At 38.6% G+C, this 27,933-nt stretch overlaps 1 protein-coding gene across 2 annotated transcripts; it reads left to right on the plus strand.

Annotated features, from left to right (window-relative positions):
• Positions 1-26,305, plus strand: LOC101860215 (WD repeat-containing protein 36). 2 transcript variants are annotated; one of them, XM_013089952.2, is made up of 21 exons: positions 1-67; positions 4,913-5,064; positions 5,489-5,516; positions 6,974-7,074; positions 9,366-9,483; positions 10,056-10,243; positions 10,559-10,691; positions 11,403-11,578; positions 12,314-12,434; positions 12,851-13,000; positions 14,772-14,929; positions 15,507-15,621; positions 16,252-16,417; positions 16,726-16,834; positions 17,179-17,258; positions 18,433-18,641; positions 20,035-20,171; positions 21,203-21,319; positions 21,789-21,873; positions 22,671-22,858; positions 25,359-26,305. In XM_013089952.2, the coding sequence occupies exons 2-21, from the start codon at positions 4,918-4,920 to the stop codon at positions 25,506-25,508; spliced, it is 2,676 nt and encodes an 891-aa protein (XP_012945406.1). In that variant the 5' UTR covers positions 1-67; positions 4,913-4,917; the 3' UTR covers positions 25,509-26,305. The 2 variants fall into 2 exon arrangements, with proteins under 2 accessions (XP_012945406.1, XP_005111675.3); XM_005111618.3 differs by having other exon boundaries at positions 14-63.
• The last annotated feature ends 1,628 nt before the right edge of the window (positions 26,306-27,933 follow it).

The following is a 27,933-nucleotide window of genomic DNA, read 5'->3' on the forward strand; positions in this document are numbered from 1 at the left end:
ACGAAAGTAGTTTCAAAACTTCCGGTTCATTTTCCACTTTCCACATGGCCAAGAAAGCACAGTGTTGGTAAATGTATATTAGTTTATATTCGGACAACTGTTTAGCAGTACGTTTTGGAAATATAATTTTGATTAAGCTCTTATAAATTAAGATTGCCATTCTATGGCTGCTCTTCTTATAGAAATTGTTTGGAAATGGGGATAAGCAGTTTGCTAGACTTCTCAGATTGAGATTCACCCTCTCCCTCACTCACTGGCCTCACTCACTCTCCTCCGTCTCCAGGACTTCCCGACTCCGTTCCATAGGCCTAGATCTATCTAGATCTAGATCTAGATTCTAGTATAGGACTAAAATTAATTCTTCTCACTTCATGTCCTCTCTTCTTGGTGATTGTATTACAATAATTCATATCCGCATCGGTTTCAGTCATGTCTCACCCAGTGGGAAAATACAATAGGAGGTTTTATTCACATGAAGCTGCAGTGGGCAATTGTTGGTGATCTTGTACTTGTAGTTCCGTTGGTTAAAGTCCAGGATCCGTTTGTTTACATCCAGTGAAGAAATCCAAAAATCTTGATGACCAAATACTATTTGAAATAGGCTACACAAAGAGCAGGGATGCAACCTAACTGCAAAACATAAAACGAAGTGGCTAGGCTAGACTGAGAGTCTAGCCGTACTTAAGTACGGCTAGACTGCTGGCAGTCTAGCCGTACTTACATCTAGATCTAGGTTTGGCCCTATCGACTCAAGCCTGTTTAGTACACAGGTCTCGTTAGATCTAGATCTAGTAATTATTCAGGTTCAAATACATGCAAGTCAGTAAGGCACCTTTTGGTTTTGTCTGAAATACAAATACTTTAGGCATTGCAAACTAAAAATTTCATTTACAATTCAGCCATCAATATTAAGTACGGCTAGCCTGACAGTCTAGCCGTCCTTAAGTATGGCTAGCCTGGCTGTCTAACCGTACTTAAGTACGGCTAGACTGCCAGTCTAGCCGTACTTATCTTAGGCCCTATCAACATTAGAAAACAGGTTTAAAATACATGCACTGTCATTAAGGCACCTGGTTTCGTCTCAAATACAAATACTTTAGGTACTGCACACTAAAAATGTATATTTACAATTCAGTAGGCCTATTTTTTGTAAATGGTCAGTCTAGCCATCATATTAAGAATAAGTACGGCTAGACTGCCAGTCTAGCCGTCATTAAGTACGGCTAGCCTCTTCCAACATAAAATTTAGGATAAAATTCAGAGGGACATAGATCTAGGTCTAGCACATATGCGATTAAAAGTAGAAAGACGCAAACTATTTTTAGGTATGGCGCCCATCTTGTTTGACGTCAGACCAGGATACCCCTCCAATCTCGTGACTACATCTAAGTATAGACAACTGCATGGCACCAAATATGGAAGTGTCTATGAATATGACGATGCCTAATCTACATCTTTCTCTCGGAAGTTCTGATAGCTGATTTGATAGCACGTCTGCGTTTGATGTCGTGCAATGACTTTTGGAGCGGTTTGATTCCGGTCCCGAACAGTTTTTTTTTTCTCTTTTCCTCCTCCCGACTGACCAACAGTTCCATAAATTGTAGGCCTAATTTGTAGAGTTGCTTTGAAGTTGTTGTTTTTTAAAAAAATGTATTAGTGATTAAAAATGCAGGAGAGGGGGGTTGGTAGATCTAAATTTAGATATCTAGATCTAGTCCTCCTGCGTCTTTACGGCAATTTTCGTGCCGTCTTCCATCATGTCCAAGTAGGCCTACTAGATATAGAATCTCTCTAGATCTAATCTAGATCTAGATCATCCGAAATGTTACCGAAAACACGTCGTTCCATGTGGGTATCCCAGGAAGTGATGACATCACATTACTAAAATTAGCAGCCAATCAGAAAGATGTGTCTTTTCTACGTTTAACGGCATGTGGACATAGTCGCCCCCCTGAACCCCCCTCCTCCATATTTTTGTTAGTCAGGGGGAAACCCCCCTACTCAACTCTTGACTTTAACGAAGGAAACTGCAAAATCGCCCAATTGTTTACTTTCTCGCGTTTAATTCCGGCCGCGCCTAGATCTAGATAAGACTCTATGTTTCCCCGACTTGATATTCAAAACTTTGCGTTGGGATTACGAATACGTAAACTGCGCCATTTTCATCATTTGTAGGTAGATCTAAATCTAAGTCTTGTAACATACTGGCTTTAGTCTAAAGTTTAGCCCTTCTTCTGTACTGATTTTGATGGCCATTGCTTGCATTGATATTCATGGAGTTCAGAGTGGTCCCTCGTTTCACGGAAGTCCTCCCCGGGAATTAAACACGGGAAAGTAAACAATTACCCTGCAGTGAGCACGTAGCACAACATGCGATTAAAGGAAGGCCGCGATGAAACGTAGAACGACGCAAACTATTTTTAGGTAAGGCACCCATCTTGTTTGACGTCAGACCAGGATACCCCTACGATCACGTGACGACATCTAAGTTACTGTACTAAGTATAGCCAACGCATGGCACCAAAGATGGAAGTGTCTATGTTATATCAAGCTTAATCTACCTCTCACTGTCGGAAGTTCTGATGGCGGAATAGACAGCATGTCTGCGTTTGAAGTCATGCAATGATTTTTTGAGGGGTTCCATCCCGGTCCCGGACAGGTTTTTTTTTTCCTCTTGAACTCCTCCTCCCGAATGACCAACAGTGTGTCCTATAAATTATAATTTGTTGCTTTATAGTTTGTTTTTTTAAATATATTATTAGTGATGAAGAATGCAGGAGGGGGGGGGGGGTAGATCTAGATTTAATCCTTCGTGTTTTCGTGCGGTTTATTGTTTTTTGCGTTTACCACGTTTCAATTTCAAGCATCAGCTCTCTTAATCTTACTGAGCATCAACGATCTAGATCTAAGCGATCTTCCATCATTTCCAAGTACTAGATCTAGGAAATCCGAAATGTTACCGAAAACACGTCATTCCATGCGGTACCTCCACGGCCTTCTTATAATAGTCTGTGGGTATCCCAGGAACTGATGACATCACATTACTAAAATTAGTAGCCAATCAGAAAGATGCGTCTTCTACGTTTAACAGCATGTCCAAGGTCCCCACCAGGTCAGGAAATCAGGGAAAAGTTGGGAATTTTGAGATGGGTCGGTAAGTTGGGAAAGGATAGGGCCTGTGTAATATTAGTAGTGTAGCTGTCTAGACAGAATGGTTGATGAATCATGAAGAGGAAACGTAATTGAACCGCTATGGTGGAAGTGTATGTGTGACACCGATACTTGATCGGGAAGAATCAATATCTACTTTTGCTTTCGTTTCCACCCAGAAATTTTCTGGTAATAGTCTTTATAAATAGATAACGCAACATTTGTAACAAGCAGGTTGTGCATTACAAAAGCTGTGTTGCCATGAAAATAAATCAATATTTGTCCTGTGCTGTCATGTGTGGGGGAAAAAAAAGAAAAGAAAGGCATACAAGCGTGTTGTCAGGTTCGCCATCGTGACCAGTCAGTGAACCTGCGCGTTCGCATCACATGATAAGGCATTGTGTGAGTCCCTGCAGTCTGAGCGCTGTGAAGTATAGGACTCTGGAGAGGGGGGGGGGGTGTTGACTTTTTTTAAAAGATACACTCGGGGAAGGGGTCTGGTGGGGGGCTGAAGGCAACGCCAGAGGACGAAAACTGAACTGGGAAGCAAATTTTTTAGTATATTTAGAATTTTGATAACACTGAGCTCTCTGCAAAGCGCGCGTTAGTGCAGGCCTTGTGTGGAATCGGGATCCTTTATGCCTTGTTATTGAACTAAAGTGTTCATGTTCCATTGGATGGGGTGATAGTAATTTACATCTATATTTTTGCTTTCTGTTCAAGGTTGGCAGATTTTCAGTGTCACTGCATCTTGCCCTCCCTCAGTTCTTGCACCTCTCACACTGAGCCTTTCAAGTTATTACTAATATTACTCTACTTTGAGTTTGAACGATAGTTTCGTCTTCATGTTTATGATATGAATCATGACACCGAGACTGGTTATTGTCTGTTGATATTCTGATTCTAGGTCTTTTCTCAGGCTCAAAACGGGATTCATTTTTTGTATAGTTTATGTAGACTAATATGATGAGGGGAAAATATAAATAAGTAAGAACAGACTGAAATACCAAAGTCACACAAGATCCCAGTGCTACACTGACATGTTGTTGACTGGATATAATGTAACTACACGTTCTACTTCTTTTGTATGTTTGTCACTCTCTTGTGACCTGCTATTTTGGGGTGCCTTGATAGTCGAAGCAGACCTTGTGCTGTTGAAGCTAGAGAGGTGAGCAGTCTAAGTCTGATTCCCTGTAAAGACTTCTCTGTTGACACCCCGAACAGAACATATACAGCTCAACTTCCACCTGAACAGAATAAACCCGGAACTTCCCCCCAATGTGTCCCTTGTGTGACTATGCATATGAGACTGTGGATCATCACCTGTTCCACTGTACAGCCCTAAATGACATCAGAGCTACCCTCCTCCCTCCGAGACCTAACATTGACAACACACTCTATGGAACATTACAGCAACTGCAGCAGACCTGCACTTATCACTACATGGCATTGGACAGAAGGGCGAGAGCCCAGCTGTTGCTGGATCGATAACAACAACAACAACTGTTGACACCCACTCCTTGGCACTCATATGACCTTATGCAGTTGCGAGTGCCGTAAAACCTTCTACTAGATCTATATATATAAAAATGATTTCCCCTGGCTAAATGTGACCATGTCATAAACTGTTCTTTTTCTTGGAGTGTGTCTTGGATGGTTTTTATGACACTGTGTACTCTCTGCATGAACCATACAGTATAATACTGTTAGTTTTTGTACTGTGTGCTCCTACGTTTTTCATCGTTTTTCTGGTTTTCCTCAGACGCAATGACTCTTGCTCCAAGCAAAATCTTCTCTGGCTTTCGAGCCCTTGGGTTTGTGAGTAATCATGTTCCTCTCGTGACACGCTACCACAAGAGGCATAAAGACAACTATGTAATTACCTGTGTCGGACAAGCGTTTCACGTTTATAATGTGAGTTGCTGTTAGATTTTTTAATTAACCTCATTAGTTAATAACCTTTTTTTAAAAAGAAGAATACGTTTTATTGAATGGCAACATACAGTTTTAATGTGTCTTTACTTTAGTATAGATTTGTGCAAATCAATGAGAAAATTGATTCTGTTGGAGTCAACAGTGACTGAACAAAAAGAACCTCCAGGTTTGAAAGACAAGCATGTTAATAAATAAGTGCTCAATTTATTTTCATCTATCATGGGTGTGGTGCTTATAATATCACTTCTTTCTTCTTCTTCTCGATCGCATCACACTTGAAGTCCGGTATCTGTCATAAATTGGGCCGTCCTGCTCAGTTCATCTGGCGATAATATCACTGAATTGAGCTTCATCATTCCATTGTTGTATTTCCACTATATTTGAAATCAATTTTCTTCCACAGGTTAATAAGCTGGGAATTGTTTCTGTCAGTAAGTATTTTATTTTCTTATCGGTAACAAGGAATATAACTCACTTATAACTCACTACTTACAGAATTATTGATGGCTTTGTGGCCTCTTAATCATAATTTGATATTCCTTACATGAAAGTAAGAATAATGCTTCTTCTCTTAATTTTTCTCCATGTAGTCAATTGAGCTCCCCCCCCCCCCCCCCTCTTTTTCCCCATTTTCCACACAAGCCCAATCAGCGAAGGGATCTTATAGTCTAGTCTAATAGTCTGTTGGAAGAAGTCTCTCCTAGAGAACCCTGGTTTTCCACTGTCCACTTCTAACATTATAATGTCTTGCAGTCTTGTACACATTTCATATGGTATTTTGAGTGAAACTTTTTGAGGGGGTTCTCATGGTCTAATGGTTAAGGTGTTCGCCTCTCATTAAGTAGGTCCCAGGTTCAATTCCCGGTAGCGATGGAAAATTTTTTTCTCTAAAATTTTCTCCTTTCATATCCTTTCCTGCTCTTTTACTGCTCTCTAACAAAGTTTGTCATCTTCTTTCGTCTCCACTTTCTTCCCTCAACCCCTTTGCCCCCTCATCTGGGCTCCTGACTCTTTCTGCAGCCTTTCTACTGCTTCTCCTTGGCTCCTTCTTACTGCTGTCTTTCAACCACACCCCTGATTTTTTGGTAGTTAAGATCTACACCTAGCCTTCTCGGGACAAGGACGAAAAATCTCAGAGGTCCCATGTGCAAATTGTGCGCATTAAAAATCCCTTGGTGGTCAAAATTGATAACAGTAGGCTTTCCTTCCAGCTGAAAATGTTTGGTGTGTCCAGCGCGCTTATATGACCGTATGCAGTTGCGAGCGCCGTAAAACACTTTAAAAGAAAAGAAAGGACTTTTTGACAATTTATTTGCTATTTGGATGAGACTATTTTCTTAGAAGATAGTCCATGGATTCAAATGTTTCTCACTCATGGGACTGTGGGTTTTGATCTACAAAGAAGCACATTGTCAAACGAGGACTGCTTTTTAGTTCTATGCCCATTCAACCGTAGTATTTGATAACCATGATTACTCTTCCAATCACAGTTATTCTTTACTCTTTGAATATTTTGTGACTCTGGAAAAGTCTTCAGCTAATTTGATCTTGCAATAAGCATTTTCATTTCATTATGGTAAATGAATGACTAGTACTCGAATGGTAAAAGACAATGAACTCAAATTTGATAAATGTGTTTTGTCTTTCTTCTTTGCTCGTCCACTCACCCCCTGTCTCTTGTTGAATAGTCTCATACTGCTTATACTTATGTTTGTCTACTGCTGTAACTTTTGAAGGATGATGATCCGATGAACAAAGAACTCCTCTTTTGCATAGAGAACAGCTGTGCCCCATTCATATTTTTGTTGAATTTTCGAATTGACGTTGAAGAAAAACCAAACTATTGTTCAAAAGATATTTTATCTCATCTTTCCTTTTGTTTTTGCAGGTGACACACATCCTGAGGACATTAATGTGATGGCAGCAGACTTTCGATATGTCTTTACAGCAGCAGGGAATGAAATTTACAGAGTAGCCAGAAACAAAAAGGTAACTGATCAAGGTGTACTTCATGAAGGACTCTGGTCTGAAAATCATTCATATTTTATTCATGAACCTAAGAGTACACTTATATTCTATCAGAAATGAATGTTTTGTACTGTCAATCGGGGTTGGTGATTTTAAAAAATTTTAAAAATCGATTTTTAAAATTTAAATCAGATTTTTAAAAATTTAAATAGGATTTAAAAAAAAAAAAATTTTTATGTCCACAGTTTGGGATTTTTGGTTGCTAAAAGTATGTTCTTTTAGTGCAAAATGCATTGTCTTTATTTTAACTAATGATTAATTTAGGCAACTGCAATTTTAGAAAGCCTTAATCTGCTATATCAGTGAATTATGGCTACAGACAAAAAATGAAGAAAATGTCGATCTAAAAGGAAGGGGGGGGTGATTATGCATAGATAAACTTGCATTTTATTACAGTATGTGTGTGTGCACGCGCTTGTGTTTGTCCAAAAAGAAAAAGAAAATGCTAATTTCAATTATGAAAAAAAGTAAATTGAATACTGTATTATTTTACTACTTACAGTGACAGGGGGGAAAGCAGACTTTTAAGCAATTTTAGTCTACTAAACCTTATATCTGTTTTATGAAACCAAGAAAAGAAATTCTGAATGTTTAAAGATGTAAAAACAGAATACCCTTTTTTAAAGTGATTTAAATCACTGAGTTTTATTTTTAAAATCAAGTTGATTTAAGTTTTAAAAATTAACTGATTTAAATCGACCTGATTTAAATCAACCCAACCCTGGTTTTCAATTATGAAAGAAAAGTAAATTGAGAACTGTATTATGTTACAGTGACAGGGGGGAAAGCAGACTTTTAAGCATGATTATATTAGTCTACTAAACCTTATATCTGTTTAATAAAACCAAGGAAAGGAATTCTGAATGTTTAAATATATGTAAAAACTGAATACATTTTTTAAAAAGTGATTTAAAAATCACTGATTTTTATTTTTAAAATCAAGTTGATTAAAATATATAAAAAAATCAACTGATTTAAATCAACCCAGCTCTGATTTCAATTATGGAAAAAAAGTAAATTGAATACTGTATTATTTTACAGTGAAAGGGGGGAAAGCAGACTTTTAAGCATGATTATATTAGTCTACTAAACCTTATATCTGTTTAATAAAACCAAGGAAAGGAATTCTGAATGTTTAAATATATGTAAAAACTGAATACATTTTTTAAAAAGTGATTTAAAAATCACTGATTTTTATTTTTAAAATCAAGTTGATTAAAATATATAAAAAAATCAACTGATTTAAATCAACCCAGCTCTGATTTCAATTATGGAAAAAAGTAAATTGAATACTGTATTATTTTACAGTGAAAGGGGGGAAAGCAGACTTTTAAGCATGATTATATTAGTCTACTAAACTTTATATCTGTTTTATGAAACCAAGGAAAGGAATTCTGAATGTTGAAATGTGTAAAAACTGAGTAAAAATAAAAAAAAATTTTAAGTGATTTAAATCACTGATTTTTATTTTAAAAATCAAGTTGATTTAAATATAAAAATAAAAAAAAATCAACTGATTTAAATCAACCCAACCCTGCTGTCAATTACATAGACTTTATGACAATGCTATTCACACCTAAGGTCAACTTCTGATATGCCCTGACAGGTCAAATTTATTTATTTCCTACTTTCTGTGTCCATACGAAAAAGTGTGCGTGGTTTCCATAGTTTTAATTGTGTCACCCTGCAGTAATGGGTACCTAGCTTTGAGTTTGGGGAGTAAAGGCTGCATGGAAAGGAACTGGCCACCCTACCACAATACACTGAGGCCCAGGAAGAATTGTCTCAGTAACAAGTCAATTCCTAAATGTCCGGATCGGATACTGGAACATCTTTACTTACAGCTTGCTGGGTGGTTGAATTTGAACTCGTAGGAGAAAGATAATATAGGGGAAAATTTTCCTTGCATCACTATCACCAATGTTCATACAAGACAAGCTGAAGAAAAGAAACATTTCCTCTCCCCCTGGGGAACTTATTTCATTAAAAGTTATCTTCAAGCGTGTTATTAAAAATCCCTACATTAGGAGTGATTTCCTTACTTTGGGCAAATTTCAATATTTGGGCTTTTTTTCATTTCCCAGTATCAGATGTTATTTTCTTGCAAAAAAAAAAAAAAAGAGTTTGCTACATGTGTGGTGTGATGGTGTGGTTATTCTTGTTTACTAAACATTGCAACCTAAATATTATATCAGATTGTTTTTATTTTTTTCTCATAACCTGTTTTGTATTGTCGTTTATTGTTTTCATAGATTGACAAAACCTACAGTGGACATAAAGCAGAAGTGACACTGTTACTGCCATTTGGTCCACACCTTATATCAGTGGATGCTGATGGCTATATGATTGTCTGGGACACCAAAACTGAAGGTAAGAAGCTGGAATGGTAGCAACTGGCTTTTTTGTCTATCCTGTTCAAAAACCTAGAAATGTTTACTATTCTGCATCCAGATGAGTGGGTGGTTGGCGGGTGCTCTGGTGTGGTTTGCTCCTTCTTTCCTATCAAACATCTATCATCTTTATCTCCCCTCCTTTTTTGTGTTTGTTACTCTCTTGTAACACGTCTAGTCTTCGGCACTTATATGACCTTATTGTGTTGCAAGTGCTGTAAAACACTTACTAAAACAAACTAGCATCCAGATGATGCTGAAGCTAATGACAAGTGTTGTTTTTGTTGTTTGTAATTTGTTTGTTTGAAAATTAATTGCACAAAATTTTCTTTAAAAAAATTAATTGGTTATACATTTGCTGTCTGTCGTCAGAGAGGGTTTTGATAGTGTTGACACACTGTTTATGTTTAAAAAGTAACGCCCATGCCTATTGATGACACTAATTGTTAATGATGCCTTTTTTTGTTTTGACGTACTTTCTTAACAGAATACTGATATTGTGCATTTCATATATTCTTCAATTGCATTTATCCGAATCCGAAAATGTTTCAGAACAATACATGCAGATTAGATTCGACCCTGCGGCCTTCTCAGTGACAGCCATAGCTCATCCCCACACGTATGTCAACAAGATGATACTGGGCAGTCAACAGGGCACCTTGCAGCTCTGGAACATCCGCTCCAACCGACTCATCTACTCTTTTGCTGGCTGGAACTCTCCGGTCACAGCAATAGTGCAGGTTGGTAGACTTGCTGGTTTGTTTGTACCTCATAGTGAGTTGAAAGGCTGGGTCTGGGTTGTCTTTAGTATCATGAAATTCATTTTTTGCCTGTTGACACGGTTTGTATTATGCACCTTGAGTTTGGAATAAAAAATCACATTTATCTCTGAGCCTCAACCTTTTTAGAAATTTTTGAACTGTCACGTTCATTAAAAATGTTAAAATTTGAACGGATACCCTCTGGTTTGCTGTCTGTGACTAATTTGACTTGAATGGAGCTTTTCATGTGTCCTCTTCTGTCATTTTGTTACAAACTTGTGTATTTCTCATCAGTCAACAGCTGTGGATGTGATGGCGATAGGTCTTGCAGATGGACAGGTCATCCTGCACAACCTTGCTGTGGACAAAACGGTTGTAAAGTTCAAGCAAGATTATGGACCTGTCACAAACATCAGTTTCAGGACAGGTAATGCTTTGTTTGCTTTTTGAAAGCTAAGAAAGGAACTTGGTTCTTCAGTTTGATTTAAGTTGAATCGTCTATTAGGCGTAAAATTGATTATTTGGAACTTTGAGCTCTTCGCTGTGATATCCGAACTTTGGCTGAGAGGATGTGTATCTGAAATGGCTCTCTGTAGAGTTTGAAACTACCTTTTACACATAAGGTAAATTTTTCCAACAGTATATCGTACTGTTCACCTTTATAAAACATGAGTGCCTATGAGAATGCATTGCATGAGGACCTGGATAAAACTGGATTGGGGGGGGGGGTTAAAAAGGTCAAAGGTCTGATTAACATTGTTTTTGCCCATGCAACTAACATATCCACTCACTCTGTCTACTCGCGCATGGTAGCATAAACTGAGATTGGTACTGATGTTCAACCGGTGTCTGATGAGTGTTATTCTCAGCATGCTTTCTAGGCATGAGGTCAGGTGATGTGCCAACATTATTGTTGCTTTGTTTTCACTCTTGGATAGGGCTTTGTATTATTGTTTCAGTTTTGTGTATAGTGGTTGATTAAATCTTGTTCGAAATTTGTTTGAAAAAACACAAAAAATAAATCCTTGAATGTGTATCGGATTTGTTACTTTGTTTAGAATTGTAAAGAACGAGTGACATTCATGTTTGTGTGAGATAAATTAAACTGTGTTGTTAATGTTTATAACTGTGCTTTCAGATGGGCACCCAATGATGGTGACAGGAAGTGCTTCAGGGCATATTGCACTTTGGGATTTAGAAAACCGCAAACTACACAGCTACTTGGAAGAGGCCCACTTTGCTTCTGTAACAGGCTTGGTTTGCCTACCTTCTGAACCTCTCATGGTTACATCAGCTGCTGACAACTCTCTCAAGGCATGTTCACAATGCAATAATGTTCTTTAATCTGAATTGTTCAATGTTTTTCTAGATTGTAAAACATTTTCATTGTAAATACAGCATATTTTTTGTTTTGGATATTTAATGTCTGAGAAAACTTAATGTATAATTTTTCGTTTTTGAAACAAGGCATAATGAGGTATTTGGTAATAACTGATATACATAAATAGGAACCAGTTCTTTGTGTTTATCTATCTTGTTAGAGCTCTCAGGCTTGTTTTATTGGAAATTGATGTAAACTTTAAGGCTTTCATTATTGCGAGCTGTGCTTCATGGCTCGTGTACTCCCAACGCTGGACCGCGAGCTGTGTTTCACGGCTGGCCACTTCCTGCTTTAAAACCACGCCTACTTTTGTAACATCTGAAGATGATATCTCAGGCTGAAGAATGATTGTTTTCAGCAGCATATTGAGATAGGTCACATTATTTTCCCTTAATTTTCATATGAAATATTGAAAATTGAACGAACTCAAAATCTTTAATTTTTCAGACGGTAGGCAGAATCAGAAAGTAGGTCACAGATAGGGCCTGGTCCAGGTTAGGAAAATCCCTGGTGGGAAAGAGTTAATATCAGGCTCAAAACGCAAACTCATTCACATAATGTCTAAAGCATGCTATGTATAGAAATATTAAGTTAGAATAAATACTTTGTATAAAAGAAATGGGTTGAATTAACATTTCTAAATCTGAATGTGATTAACACTGACACAGGTCTGGATATTTGATCTTGCTGATGGTGGTGCGCGGCTGCTGAGGTCACGGGAAGGTCACAGTGCTCCTCCCACATTCATACGCTTCTACAGCAATGATGGACAAAACCTCCTGAGTGCAGGTGAGAATGGCAGCCATTTACTAGAACTGTTTGAACTCTGCTCTCTCACTCACATCAGTGCCCAGCATAGTAGGGAAGACTTTGTTGAGGGTATTACTAAACGGAATGCTTTTTAAATCAGTTTTTGTTGCTCTGGAGTACATGTACTATGTGCTCATGGTCAGTTTAGCTTTTTGTTTTTAATTTATGTGTTTATTCCCTATTTTGTCTTTCATCTCTTCCCTCACTTTCCTCACCAGTATCTTATCATACTTTGACTTTCTGAGACTAGTCATGGTTCTTTTTTAATGCACCTTATTTCATATTGTAACATTTTGGGTGGCATTTTATGTTGTGTTTTAAAATCTCTTGCCAGTTCCTTTCTTTTGTACGCCTTTGGATTTGAAGTTCAAATTTTATTTTTCCTCTCGATCCAGGTCAGGACAGCACCATACGGTCGTTTTCTACAGTCCATGACAAGCACAACAAGAGTTTAGGCCGTGCCTCCTATCACAAAAAAGCTTCACGTCGCCTTGGCCTCAAAATGGACAAATACAAAATGCCAGCAGTGGTCAAATTTGCAGCAGGTGTGTGTGCAGATATATTTTTGTACTTATGATGCACCTTCGTCTGCACCCGCTTCACAACCAGTCTTTGTTTTTCATTTCTTATTCTCTTTTTCTGTCTAAATCGGGGTTTGTATACCTTTATACAGCCAGTGCCTACATTCTCCTCCTTAAAGAGGATAAAAATGTTCATATCACCCACCTACATGTATTTCCAAGCGGGGCGTTGAATAAGATCTGTCTCTACCTGGGTGATCCCTACTGCCCACCCAAATTACCAAATCAAACTCTAATAGGCAACATATAGCCCAGGTTGGCAAGCACTGGACTATATTTACTCTAAATATATACGTGAAGCAGTGTGGAATCAGGCGCTCGTCAAAGTAATCAAAGTGAAGAACCTGACATTTTTCCGCAGGTGTGTGAATTTTTATAAAATTTTCTTTTTTTGGCTCAACTCCTTTCATGCCCATTAAAAAACACATATCTGTGTGGAGTTTACTGAAAAACGTTGATTAAAGGCACAAAAAATGTATAAGCCTGGTGTGTTGATATTGGGTACTTGGCGGGTGTGTGGGCTTAATGATGAACTAATGCGTTGACCGTTAGCGTGGCTCTTTCCCCATTTATGTTCATGGGCTTCGCCAGGTCCCCAGGAAGCATGTCGATGCAGCAGAGTGGGCCGAAAATAAAGTGGATATAAGAGAAATTGTTTCGTGGAGATATTAAGGGAAAAATTTTGTAATTGGAAAATATGTCGACATGTCTAAATGTCAATACATCGGCTGGCGATATAAGTGGATTATACTGCATTTTTTATTTAAAAAATAAGCCGTAACCCCCATAAAATTTACTGTCTGAGATAAAGGAAATGAAAATTTTATGAATGAAATCTGGAATGGCAAAAATGATATCAGGAATAGATTCAGTTGATTCCGATATAATTTTTTAGTTGTCAGGACAAAATGGAATTGTGACGACTATTACCAGTTTATTGGCTTTCAATTATACAGACTTGACAATATTTACAAATTTTTCGTAACATTACAAAAATATGCTAGAAATTTGACCCCATTACGAAAATACAAATGTACTATGAAAATCGGATCAATTTTATAAATAATTAATTCTACAACTAGATAGCACCAAAATAATTCTCAGACGATCATGAGTATTCGTTAATTGCGGGTTTCCAATAGACCGATTACCGTTTAGTATCGTTTGTCTTGTGGTATTGGGCGCGACATTTCCACAGTACATCTTGATTCTATATTTTGAATACAACAGCAGCTGGGTTTTTTTCAAACTGCACCTTGTTATCACACTTTGAATTCAGGATTCCTTCCGTTTTCCCCTCGAGGAATGTCATTCTGTCTTTCGGCAAGGCTTAGATTTTATTGATTTCACGTTCTATTGATTACTCGATCTGGATTTTGTTGTGAAAATGGCTGAGCCTCCTTCTAAAAAAACAAGAACTGATGGGTCTAAAACTTTTTAGCAGGCATATACTGATGTGTGGCCCTGCTCTGTGAATTTTTTACTTTATTATTTTTTTAGTAGACCCCTACTTTGTAAAAGGAAAATTATACTATTACTAATTTTTGGCCTTTTCATTACCAATTTTTAAAGTCTCAATTTGGCAGTCTGATTATACACCTCATCCTATTGTTGGTGGTGGGGATTAGCTTACATACTGAATTATGTTTTTTGATTAACTTTCTTCTGTGTACATATTTCACAGCTTTTATAAAACAATTGTTGATTAATCATTAAAATGCCTTTGTTGCTGCAGAGCCAAATCGTGAGAGCGACTGGGACAACATCATCGCTTGCCACAGGTCACAGACGGTTGTGACAACTTGGAGTTACCAGAGATCCACCATGGGCCAACACAAACTGAAACATGCCAGGTTTAAGACAGATGTGTCAGAACATGCAATTACAGCCACAGTGAGTTCTGACAGTGGAGTTTTTCCAAATTTGCTGACTTTGTTCGCCTCTATAAGTAATTATTGTTTATGGAAAAGTGAGAAGTCTTCTGCGCTTGTGATGGTCACTAGTCCAGAATGCGGGGGGGGGGGAGAGAGAGAGAGAGAGAGGGGGGGGGGGGGGGGGGGGGGAACTAAAGGGTCACTGTTATTCATGTTTTTGTGTGCTCTTTGGAGAGACTATCTATAATTTATAAAGTTCTATACCTACAGCTGAAGTGGCCATACACATTCTGTATCTCTGTATCTAGCATAAATGTGAAAACTCTGCTGCTACTAGATAAAGGCAAGTCCAAGAGCACTGAATGGTGCACATTTGTTGCACCTATTGTATCTATATTATGTTCGGATATTTGTGACATAATATAAATTGCCTGGAAGACAGTTTGCTGGAAATTCTATTATTTTAGTTTCATCTTATGTTAACTTTAAGTGTCTTTATGTCTTGTAGAATATTCTTAAAACTGTCACTGATGTCACCGTTGCTTTCACATTCATTTTCTCCTTTTATTTCATTGATTGTATTTTCTTCACTCCAGGCTGTGGACATCAGCTCCTGTGGCAACTTTGCTGTGATTGGCTACAGCTCAGGTCATGTGGACATGTACAATCTGCAGTCTGGGTTGATAAGGGGCTCCTTTGGAGATCCAACAGGTGAGGGCCGTGAAGATAATCATAATCTATCACCTTTAGTTAGACACCAAATGTCTGTACCCAAAAGTAGGCTTTTAACGGTAATAAGAACCCTGACAGACCCTGTAATATTTCTTAACATTATCAGCTTTCTCGAAAGTGCCAGTGAGAGTCTCTATTTTATAAGTGCTCAAACACACTAATGTACTGACCGGGCCATTTATTTTGTGGCAATGAAGGCACTGATAAATTTTATTTTGTGAACAAAATGAGAATGATAAACTCAGATTGACCCTGACTTTGGTTTCAGGACAGAGAGGAGTTGTATTTGTAGAGAGGATTACAGATTACAAGTTTTTCCGTTGGTTGTGTATAAGACTGACATTTTTATTGTTTTGCCCCTCATTTTTGGGCCATTATACTTTTGTTGCTCCTATTAGAGTTAGTTAGGCTTTTTTGTTTGTTTCTTCTTTTCTTCTTTTTGCTGGAGGTTGCTGCCTATGTGGAATATTTTTAAAGTCCTAGCATAATGTATTTGTGATTGCTTTCATGTGGATGTGCCTAATTTTAGCTCACATGAAGGATGCCGAAAACAGAATTAATTTTGGATGTGTTAAAGAGATTCTAACATATTTTTTATTCATGTTACAGCTCATGATTGCACCGTCCGTGGTGTTGCGTGTGATGGCCTCAACCAGAAGCTCATCACTGGAGGTGCCGATGGGCTCCTTTGTTTCTGGCGCTTCAAGGCAAAGACGATGCTGGACAAACTTCAGCTGGAGGCTTACATCTCTCAGATGCAGCTTCATAGAGACAGGTGGGCAAAATTTGATATGGTTGGTATGGACAGATGTGGGTCTGCAGTATATTTCAGCTATTTTAAAAATCATTTGTGGTGTTGTTTTAAGGGAGGGTTTTTTAGAGAATTTTGTGAAGTTCTTCTGTAAGAAGTGTGTTTGTTTTCAATGCAAAAAAAATGTCTTTTCAATAATGTAATTGCTTGGCACAAAAATGAATTTGTTTACAGGGAATGTAAGTTATATTGTAAGAATGTTTGTTGCCCTGATAAAATCTCCCAGCGGTCTAAAGTTTGGTCTTCCCTCGTTTGGTTTGTTTTTTTTTCAGCTCCATGCTGGCAGTAGCTCTAGATGACTTCACAATCGTCATTATCGACATTGACACTCGGCGGCGTGTGAGAGAGTTTTCTGGACACACATCTGCTATTTCGGACATGGTATGTCAACCATTCTGTCAGTGCTTGGTTGCTTTCTTACTTTCCATTGTATTTGAACATAAAAGATCATTTACATTTTTTGTTCTATTATGTCGCTTTTCTTCCATTGGTCCACATTGCTAGAACTTTTTATTTTAGATTTGCTTGATTGTTTGAGATTTTTTTGTTTTTGTTTTGTGGCGTGGCATATATAGACGAGAAAGAGATTATAGTAATGCTGTCATTTCTACCTATTTAAGACCCCTGAAAGTGTCTATTGGTGTTATCATGTGTATTTAGAATAATTATTTAATCTTTTAACTATGTGCAAGATAGATTTTCACACAATTCATTTCTGTGTTCAGACTTTTAGGGCTGATGGAAGATGGTTGATTTCTGCCAGCATGGATTGTACAGTGCGGACATGGAATATACCCACTGGGAGGTATGTGTTGAATCTTTGGGTGACAGATTTGTGCCATACTTGGGAAACCATATGCAGCAGCCTTCCATGTTGCTTTATGTTTATATATATATTAATATAATAGTCACACCTTTGGCAATACAGGGAACGTAGCATTCTATGAGGCCTTTTATAATTTATAAGGAGATGGAAGTGGGTTTTGGGAGAAATAATTCTATATGTTCCCTTTGCTTTGGTTATGTGATCTTTATTTGATGACAAGAAAAATACAAACTTCATTTTAAAGTGCATCAAAGGTCTCTAAATATGACAGGGTATTAATAATAGATGTTTTATCAGTTGCCTTTCCCAGATGCTCTGAGCTTTTCGGTATCGATTGTGGAAAATATTTGTACTAATACATGGTAATTGAGTTGTTGTTTTTTTAAACTGGTAATGGTCTCCTGGAAAGTGTACAGATGTTGAGGGGTAAAAGTAATTTGCAGCATCATCATTGGAAGAAAAATGTTGACTAGACCAATAGATAGAACAACACCAGCGTCTACATTGTTTACAGGCCATCTATCACAACTGGTTTTCAAACACATTCACGTTCCTGTAGTAGTTTCCCTTTCATCAAAAGATACTTCAGAATGATCATCAATCCAGATACTATTATTGCTCAACATCTGCACAAAGTGACCATTATTGTGTCACTGTGCTCTTTACTTGGACAAAAAAGAAAATTACCACCCCCCCCCCAAACAAACTGATGGTTTGTATGATGAGTCTTTGCTTGGATGAATTGTACATACCAGCTTGCACTAAAAAAATTAATTCCATCTTTTTAGACAATAAACATCCCTTGTTCCCTCAAATAAAAACATCAGTCAGAAATAAAAGACCTAGGCTTCTGATCTGTAACAAAGAAAGATACAGAAGGTCATTTTTTCCATCATCTATCAACATGCTTCCATTTTAACCATCTTGTATAAGTATACTTACGACCTTAGAGCATGCATCAAAATAACATTGAGTGTGTATCTAGCTTACGATTATTATTGTTTATATTGCTGCTCATTTAAATTATGCATGTGATTGTAAGCCTATGTGCGTGTGTGTGTATGTACACGTGGTGAAACACCAAACCAATGTGCCAGGATCTAGACTATAAAGATGTATCTTATCTCTTATCTTATCTTATCCTCTCTCATAGGCTGGTTGATGCGTTTCTGGTAAGGTCAGCACCAACATCGGTGACCATGTCTCCATGCGACAACTTCCTGTCCTCCACTCATGTGGGGGATGTTGGGGTGTACCTCTGGTCAAACCGCACTCTCTACGCACACGTATCCCTTGGTCCTCTGCCCAATGACTACATACCGAGAATGGCTGAGCTCCCTGGTACAGCCCCAATGGATACAGGTAAGGGAGGAGATGAGTCTTTAGCATATATCCGTTTTAGTTAAACTTTTTGACAAATTGCCTAATAGAATGCTAATACAACTTGTCATTTTAGAATTGACTCCTTACAACACATGTCTAATTAACACACAAACACACACACACCCCTCCCACTTATACACATACACACTTTAAAACAGATATGCACATTTATTTGTTATTGGTTTAAAAATTGTGTTACAATCTGTGTGGTGTCTCTAGTTTTTTGTTATTGACATCTAGTTATTTCCAGCATTTAACTTGATCCAATTAGTACCTTAATTTTATGACCAAAAGATAATGGGTTGCAAAGCATATGTGCATTTTCTAAGGAAAACAGGGATGTGGCTATCAAATGATAACAATAGAAGGTCAGTCCTTTTTTTATATTGAGTGCTTAGATTTCATTGCAGTAGTCTTCAGATTTTCATAGTGCTTAGAAATGAGAACCGAAAGAGCTGGTGTTACACAATACAGTCAAACCGTGTTATGCCGCCAACCTTGGGGCGGGGTTCTGGCATGACTAGACCAAGGGCAATATTATGAGTTAGTTCCCTTTGTCCAAAACTTGGTGAAATGGCCTTCAGGCTACCTTCACATGACCAGGGCTAGTTTGCAGAGTCATGTGTAAGAGAAGGGGAGATTATCTCTGTGCAGCTGCAAAGTGGGTGTCATGCACCGCTTGTGGTGTGTAGATCTACCTCTGAGAGTCTGTTCACTGGCGGTGTTGCCAGGAAAAATTGCACTATAAAAGTCCACTGTACAATTCAGACGGTTGGTGGATGGCAGTGTGAAGGGGCAAGAAATATGTTTATACAGGCATTCCTTTTTGTGCATTGGCAAAACCTTATGGTACAATGGGGGCGATACAACAAGGTTTGACCTTACCAGTTTATAATATCCAACTTGAATTGGTAGACGTTGACACAATGCTTAGGTATATACCTGGTCTTCTGTTCTGACATGCAAAAATTATGTTTCCTGCAGACTTGTTTTTATACTCGTCTTTTATGGTGCATTTACAGTACAGAGAGAAGTTCCACTTAGTAAATGAGCTGCACCTCTTCAATGGAAAGCTGTTTATGTCTTTTCTGTCTTGAATACTGTGAACACACAGATTTTGTCACATTTTAAATTTTAGGAATGCTGTTTACTTGTAATGTCTAGCTTTACTTATTTTAGAATTGATTAATCTCTTCTTTGGCTTCCCTGAGAAAAACAATTTCAAAATAAAGACTGTTTTCCCTGCTCATAAATATGCATTATTTTTTTGTACCACGTTTGTGGGAAAATTGCCAAGAAAGAGGAAACCCTGTTTTTATGACAATAAGTGGAATAACAAGCCAAAAAGAATATCTTTCTTGTTTTCCTGTAGAGTCAGTTGGGGTCCTGGAAGAAGAAGGAGAGGACAGCCCTTACAAGTCAGCGGAGCAGATTGGGGACGAGCTGGTCACTCTGTCCCTGCTGCCCACGTCTCGTTGGCTGAATCTCCTGAATCTGGATGTTATACAGGTACAGGGACTTATGCTCATTTTTATTTCTGGACTTATTTAGGGATAGAAATTTTTGTTACTTATTCGGGTAAAGAGATTTATGCTAATTTCTATTTCTGGACTTATACAGGTAAAGGAATTTATGTTCATTTTTATTTATCGACTTCTTTAAGTCTAAAGATTTATGTTAGTTCTCTTTCTGGACTTATATAACCCTATCCGCAGGTCGTGTTTTACTATCGTATCCATACGACGTGGGGAACTCTGTGCCACCACTTTCCAAAGAGAAAATTTACTCGCTAATCCGATCCGCACGCTTTGCATATCAGTCTGTCAAAATGCTGATTTGAGAAATACTGAAAATTTCAAAGAGATCTTCGTACTACTAGAAGTATTCTTATATGTGAAGAATACAACCCCGGAGGTACAAAATGACCCCAGGGCGCACGGATAGGGTTAAGTATAGAAAGTATACTCCTTATCCGTTGTCTGTCTTACAACTGCATGATGTGTACTGAGGTCAGCAATAGTGTGTTATTGCTGGCTGCTTTGTAAGATGTGGGAAGAAGCAGTGTGCTTGGTTCATTGGACACTCACGCGTCATTGTATAAGTGCTAGACTAAGTCCCGTCCCCTCGTGTTTAATAGGTAGTGCCAAGCTAAGCGATAAGCCCAGCTGCTTTTTTACATTGATTGAATATACAGTCTGTGGATGGGTTTACAGAAAACTTTTTTTAGCAAGTGACTGCTCTGAGAAGGTTTGAGACTTAACTTTTTGTGAAAATGATTATGGCTAAATTGGACAGGGACCGTTGTGGACAAGTTGACAACAATATAGAAAAATGCAAGGACGTCATCGATCTGTGGCCATTAGTACAGGTGATCACTTTGGAGAAGGGATCTCTGAGGCAAGTTTGACTGTATGTTCAGACACATAAAGAGAAATGAGAGATCTTTTGTCTGCGTCCACACTGACTCTCTTTATGAAAAAATAAGAGCTAAATATTTGGTCTGTCTCACTTCTTATCCGTCCTGCTTCTGTGTTTTGCAGATGAGGAACAAGCCAAAGGAACCACCTAAGGTACCAAAGTCTGCTCCGTTCTTCCTCCCAACTGTGGCTGGTCTGGAGACAAAGTTTGATCTTTCTCAAGAGAACAAGGACGCAACAGTAAGTGGCCAATACTGTGATGTTTTGTTTTATTTGTTTGATATACTTTTTGAAATGCTAATTCAGCTTCCTCTGAAATGAGTACAAATTCAATCACGAGGAACAATATTACACTGCTGTATAGTGATGTAAGTTCCTGTGCACAAAAGATGACAAACTGGAAAAATGTATTAGATTTGAACAAAAAGTTAGATTGTTATAAGAGATAGAGTAACATTTAACATAGTTTAAATGTGACACAGTGTGGGTGTCATTTGATTTTTTTCCTTTCATATAGGAAAGAAGAAAGGCTTTCTCAATTTTTTCTCAGTTTGACAAAAATGATAATGTCCTAAGAGGCGCATCGGTTAAAAAATACAATTTTCATTTTCGTTCCAGCCTATTTTAGTTAAAAGAAATAAGATGAGAATCTTTTGTCTTCTGGGTTTCTATGCTCCATAGTGATTACCTTTTTTCTTTTTTGCTTTAGCCTGAGAGTCGTGTGAAGAAACCAGAGCTTTCGGCTTTGTCTGACCTGGCCGTCCTGCTGACCAAGGCACATCAGATCGGGAAATGTGAGTAGAAGGATGGTTTTGAATGGGTGTGAAAGATGTTTTAGTTTTAGTAGAGGTTTTACGGAGCTCACAACTGCATAAGGTCATATGAGCGCCAGAAGAGTAGAGGTGTTACAAGAGAGTAACAAACACAAAAAAGAATGAGGGGAGACAAGGAAGATAGACGTTTGATAGGAAAGAAGAAGCAAACCACACCAGAGCATGCTCCAACCACCCACCGTGAAGGGTGTGTGTGAGTGGCTACAGGAAAAATACTATCTTTTAACAAGCTTTTTATTTTACAAGCACGAGTATGTTATTGATGGCGACATGAATACTGGTGTCTGTGGTGTAGAGGTTAGGTGCTTTGCTTTTGAATGCTGGAGACCGGAGTTCGATTCCTGAGAAGAGAGAATTTTTAAAGCGTATCTCAGTCTTTTCTGCTGGGGTGTATCTCCCTCTCAGCCCATGTTGGCCTTGACAGGGAGGGTCGTAAGCCCATCAACCAAATGATCAGAATTGTTTCAATTTTAGCATAAAAACACCTCCATTAAAAAATCCCAACCTGTTATAAATAGAATAATGGACTGAATTAAGGCAAGCTTGCATTACGTCTTTATGCTGGTGTTTGTATGCAGAAGTAAAAAGGACATTTGTATGATTGTATGCAACTGGTGAGTCAGTAGTGTGAAATTATACACCAAGTTTGATGGGTAGGACAGCTGAACTGTTATTCTGTTCATTTTACCTTTTCAGTTTCTTCTATCACAATGATTTTAGTTTTGAATTTGTCGAGAATATTCTTTTTATATCTTCAGATGAGATTGTGCTCAGTAAACTGAAAGAAATGGGTCCCTCAGCCATTGACAAGGAGATGAGGACTTTACCAGAAGGAGAGGGAGGAAGTGATGATGTTATGTGTTACTTCCTGGAATTTGTCGAAGCAGCGCTCAAGACAAACAAAGACTTTGAACTGGTCCACTCATATCTTGCTCTATTTCTGAAGGTAAGTACAGTCAAACTTGCTCAAACAACCACCTGTCCAAGACAATCACCTGTACAAATGACCACCCTGGGGCGGTGCTACTTACTGAAGTGTCTTTAGGCCATTCCCAAAGGGGGGACATTTCTCGTTCTAATGCACAGTTGAATTGTAAATTGGCTGATTCACCAATCTCATTCTCATAACTGTGCCTAAGTTGCAACAGGGAACTGCTGATTTTTCTGTCTTAATCCTTACTATCATCATTTCCTCTACTTGTTTTGTATGTTTGTCACACTCTTGTGAACTGCTATTTCCGGGGTGCCTTGATAGTCGAAGCAGACTTTCTGCTTTTGAAGCTAGAGAGATGAGCAGAGTAAGCCTGATTCCCTGTAAGGACTTCTCTGTTGACATCCACCCCTTTGGCGTTCATATAACCTTATGCAGTTGCGAGCGCCGTAAAACCTCTACTAAAACTTATTATATTGACACTGTCCAAGAGGACTACCTCTCACTCTAAGGTGACCACTTTTCACCTCGACAGTGGATTGTTTTCTTGGACAGGTTCGACTGTAGTTGTATATTATCATTCTTTTTGTTTTTTCAGATATTTTTTTGCATCAAAGCTTTACCTAAGGATCATGTTACTGTAATATCTCAGAACCAAAGCTTGATCCGGGGGGGTTAAACTGCAGATTTGGTTTGCCTCAGTCAGATCTGTGGAGCTTTGTCTCAACTGGAAAGGTTGCTTTCTCAAGTTGTGTGCTTTTTAGTTTCAAGAAAAGCAAGGGACTGTGATCTCGACTTCAGAAGATAGTATGGTTTAATTTGAAGGGGTCGAATTTTCAGTTTAAGTGGTACCGTTTTAAACATCCAGACTAATGTTCAAATTACAAAATGGCGTTTACACTAATTTCATGTGATTGTAAGTATAATATATAAGTATATCATATGAGAGAGAAAAAAAAAGAAAGCATGTTTTGAATCAGAGTGTGTGTATAAGGCAACGGCAAGGCTAATGCAATATACAGGGTCCCCACAGGGTCGGGAAATCGGGAAAAAGTCGGGAATTTTGTGATGGGTCGGTAAGTCGGGAAAGTATAGGGCCTGTGTAATGTGCAGCTATCTAGACTGTATGGTTGATGAATCCTAAAGAGGAAACGTAATTGAACCGCTGTGACGGAAGTGTGTGTGACACCGAGGCTCGATCGGGAAGAATCAAGATCTGCTTTCGTTACCGCCTAGAAATTTTCCGGTAATAGTCTGATAGATAACGCAACATTTGTAACATGCAGGTTGTGCATTATGAACGCCGTGTCGCCTTGAAAATAAATCAATATTAAAAATTGCCCTCTGCTGTCGCTTGTGGAAAGGAAAAAAAAAGAAAAAGAAGTTTATACAAGTGTCTTGACAGGTTCGCCCTCCTGACCGGTCAATGAACCTGTGAGTACCGGCGGTCTGAGCGCTGTGAAGTATAGGACTCCTTTATAAGATACACTCGTGGAAGGGGATGGGGTGGGGGGGGGGGGAGCTGAAGGCAACGCTAGAGGACAAAAACTGAACTTGGAAGCAGATTTTTTAGCATTTTGATTACTACTTTAGAGCTCTCTGCAAAGCGCGCGTTGGTGCAGGCCTTGTGTGGAATCAGGATCCGTCATGCCTTGTTATTGAACTAAAGTGTTCGCGTTTCATTGGATGGGGGGATTGTAATTTATATCTATATTTTATTAGCTTTCTGTTCAAGACTGGCAGATTTTCAGTGTCACTGCATCTTGCGCCGCCCCCCCCCCCCCCCCAGTTCTTACACCTCTCACACTGAATAGGTGTACTTGAGCCATTCTAGTTATTACTCTACTTTGAGTTGCAGCAATGGTTTTCGTCTTCACGTTTATTATATGAATCGTGACACCCAGACTGGTTATTGACAGTCGATTTTCTAGTTCTAGGTCTTTTTTCAGGCTCAAAACAGGATTCATTTTTTTAATATAGGGCCTATAGTTTGTTATGTTGGCTAATATGATGATGGGAAAATATAAATAAGTAAGAACAGACTGAAATACCAAAGTCTCTCAAGATCCCAGTGCCACACTGACATGTTGTTAACTGGATATAATGTACCTACATGTGTGTGTGTGTGTGTATTCACAAACATATACATGTATTATATTCGATATAAATGGAGCGCACGCTTTCATTGTTGTGTAACGTGTTCCTGGAAAATGGATGAGGCCCCTCCCTTGGAAAAGTGAGAAGCTGGTTTGGCAGTCACCCAGTATTATAGTCATCTATTGTTTGAAGACTATACTACAAAATGTACATTTGCATTCATTTACAGACATTTTGACTTTTTATCTCTGATAGATGGGCTTTTTTGGGGGATCATTCTTGACGCGCAGCGGCCTGATTTTTCCGTCGAATTAGGGTCTTGAAAAAAATTTCCAGGATTTGGTGGGGACCCTGAATATATTTGATGTCATTGCGCGGACACATATTTTCATTGCTCTGACTTTGCTTTTGTTTGCAGGTGCACGGTGCTGAGATATCCAGTAAGCCGGAGATAGCAGGGGCGTTGTCCAAAGTGAGCAGTGCTCAGTTCGAGTCCTGGGAGAGGGTTTGGGGTTTGCTGCAGCGATCAATGGGACTGGTGACCTATCTCCGGTCAGCCACCTTGTAGCAGAAAGACATGTTTTATGCTGGTGTGGGGTAGTTGTTGGGTTGGGTTTTTTTAGGGGGGGGGGTTAGGGGGCTATTTATGAGAGAATTTGTTTCTACAAACATATGGAAACAAAGAGTATGTGATGTAGTAATCACCTACTGAGGTATTTGTCCACATAAATGTATGAGAGAGTCTATGTGAGTATAATATGGAAGGGCATTTGTTCCAGTATGTGGAAGTGAATGAAAATGTGTGAGAATATGAGTATTTTGTTTAACCACTGTACATTAATAGAATTTTAGTATGTATATAAATGCAATATATACGAAGAATGTGTTGTTGACAAAAGTTGCTGCTCACAGTGGTATTGTGGAGAGGAAGGCTCATGAGTTGGGTTTCGCTACAATCATCGTTTTAAAAAAACGGTTATTTGAAGGAATGCATATGCCAACGTAGGTAAATATAAGTCACTTAGCACTTCAGGAAGAAGAAAAGATGTCCAAGGGAGTTTGTTAGATGGCCCATGAAATCATGTGATTGTCAAGACTTGGGGATTTCAGAAAGTCATTCCACAGCCCTCTCATTTGTTGTCATCAACTCTTTCCACAGACATTCTAGCTAGGTGCAGGTAGTACATGTACATGTATGCAGATTGCTATGCATACAAACAAACCAAGAGTCTCGGGTGTCTTGTGTATGGTGTATGGCTGTGCAACATATAGTATTGATGTGTACTCGAGAAGTATGACTTTGAGCTATGTCCCATGTAATGTTGATTTTTTTTTTTGCCATTAAAGCAAATGTGAATGAACCAAGTGAACTTGTATTTTTCATTTTCTTCTTGCTCGTTTACTTATTTCATTGCTCAACACAAATCAGTGACAGATAGAGTACTGTTTTGTTTGCTTTGACTTTTTTGTGACTCTAGAGGGCTTCAGGTATGTTTATTATTGTTTATACCAGCTATTTTTGTTGGTGGTCTTTTACCAGACAAAGCGATCATCATTCTTTGTGCGTGCTTATCTTTTACAGAAACAAGCATTTTGCGTGGATGGTTAGTGGGTGCTGTAGTGTGTTTTGCTCCTTCTTTTCTCTTTAAAAAATCTGTTGTCCTAATCTCTCCTTGTATGTGTTTTGTACTCATTGTAACAACTCTAATCTTGGTACATATGTGACTTAATTGTGTTGCAAGTGCCAAGACACTCTTACTAAAACAAACGTTTTGCCATTTGTAACCACTGTGTGGAATTGGTAATTGTAATTATATTGGTCTACTAATGCCCCTTTCAACACTGTAAGTAGTAAGTTTATTTAGGAGGCAGCTATGTATGGCTCTTTTCGTCTATGCAGACGGTCAATTTAGCTTAAGATGATCTCAAGGTCGTCTTCATGCAGCTTCTTTCATGGCTAATTCTTCCTATGTTTGAAGAGCAGATTCTGTCGCAGTGCTTGCATGTCAGTGACGTAGATCGAAGCTATGTATTTCCGCTGTTTTCCTTTCGTCGTTGGCGTTTCTCAGCCTGGTTGTTTCTAAGGCTGCTCTCTAGCATTATAGTTCTTTCCTTTGCCATTTTCCTTTATCATTTCCTCTATGTTTTCCTATCCAAAGCTTAGTCTTCCCAGATGTTAACGTCTGCTCGAAGCTTAGATAAGCTGTTTTTTAAGGTGTCTTTGTACCTCAATTTTGGTCTTCCTCTTAGTCTCTTTCCTTGGGCAAGTTCTCCATAGAGAAGTTGCTTCGGAATCCGGTTGTCGTCCATTCTCTTGACATGGCCCAGCCATCTCAATCTTTTTAAACACAGGATAGTTGTTATGCTCTGGAGGTTTGCCAGTGCCAACACTTCTACATTTGTAACCTTGTCACGCCACGAAATGCCTGAGAAAAGATCTTGAGGCAGCTAAGGACCTCTGAATTTAACGTCCATCCCCAATAGGATAGTCATTTTTAAAGTCAGTTATTTCCATCTGTCGACTGGTTTGCTGTATTCCACTCTGTCCTGGTTGGACAGGACAGGCAGGGTCGATGCAACCCACCTTCTAATTTATCTAAATTGGGTCGATGGACCAATGGATGTGTAAAACACAATACATCCATACGCTGGAACTCGAATTCAACGAAGTCGTCGGGCCTGACCTTAAATTATATTGACATTGAATCTCCGAGTGTTTGTTACAGTAAACATGAGATTTTTGTAGAGAGGAGAGAAAAAAACGGGGAATCCTACTCCTTTCGTTGAATCCGAGTTCCACTGTAACGATTTCTCAAGGAACCACCCGAACAACCCCAAAGCGTTTAGTCTCCCAGACACTCCGCAACCCATACGTTTTATCCATGTATGTACAGAAATATGAAAAGAAACTTAGAAAGGCAAGATGTTTGGGTGATTGGCTGGTGCTTTGGTGTGGTTTACCCTTTCTTTCCTTGCAAACGTCTATCGTTCTG

The sequence above is a fragment of the Aplysia californica genome, unplaced genomic scaffold (assembly GCF_000002075.1).
Source record: "Aplysia californica isolate F4 #8 unplaced genomic scaffold, AplCal3.0 scaffold01088, whole genome shotgun sequence".
NCBI classification, from domain to species: Eukaryota; Metazoa; Mollusca; class Gastropoda; order Aplysiida; family Aplysiidae; genus Aplysia; species Aplysia californica.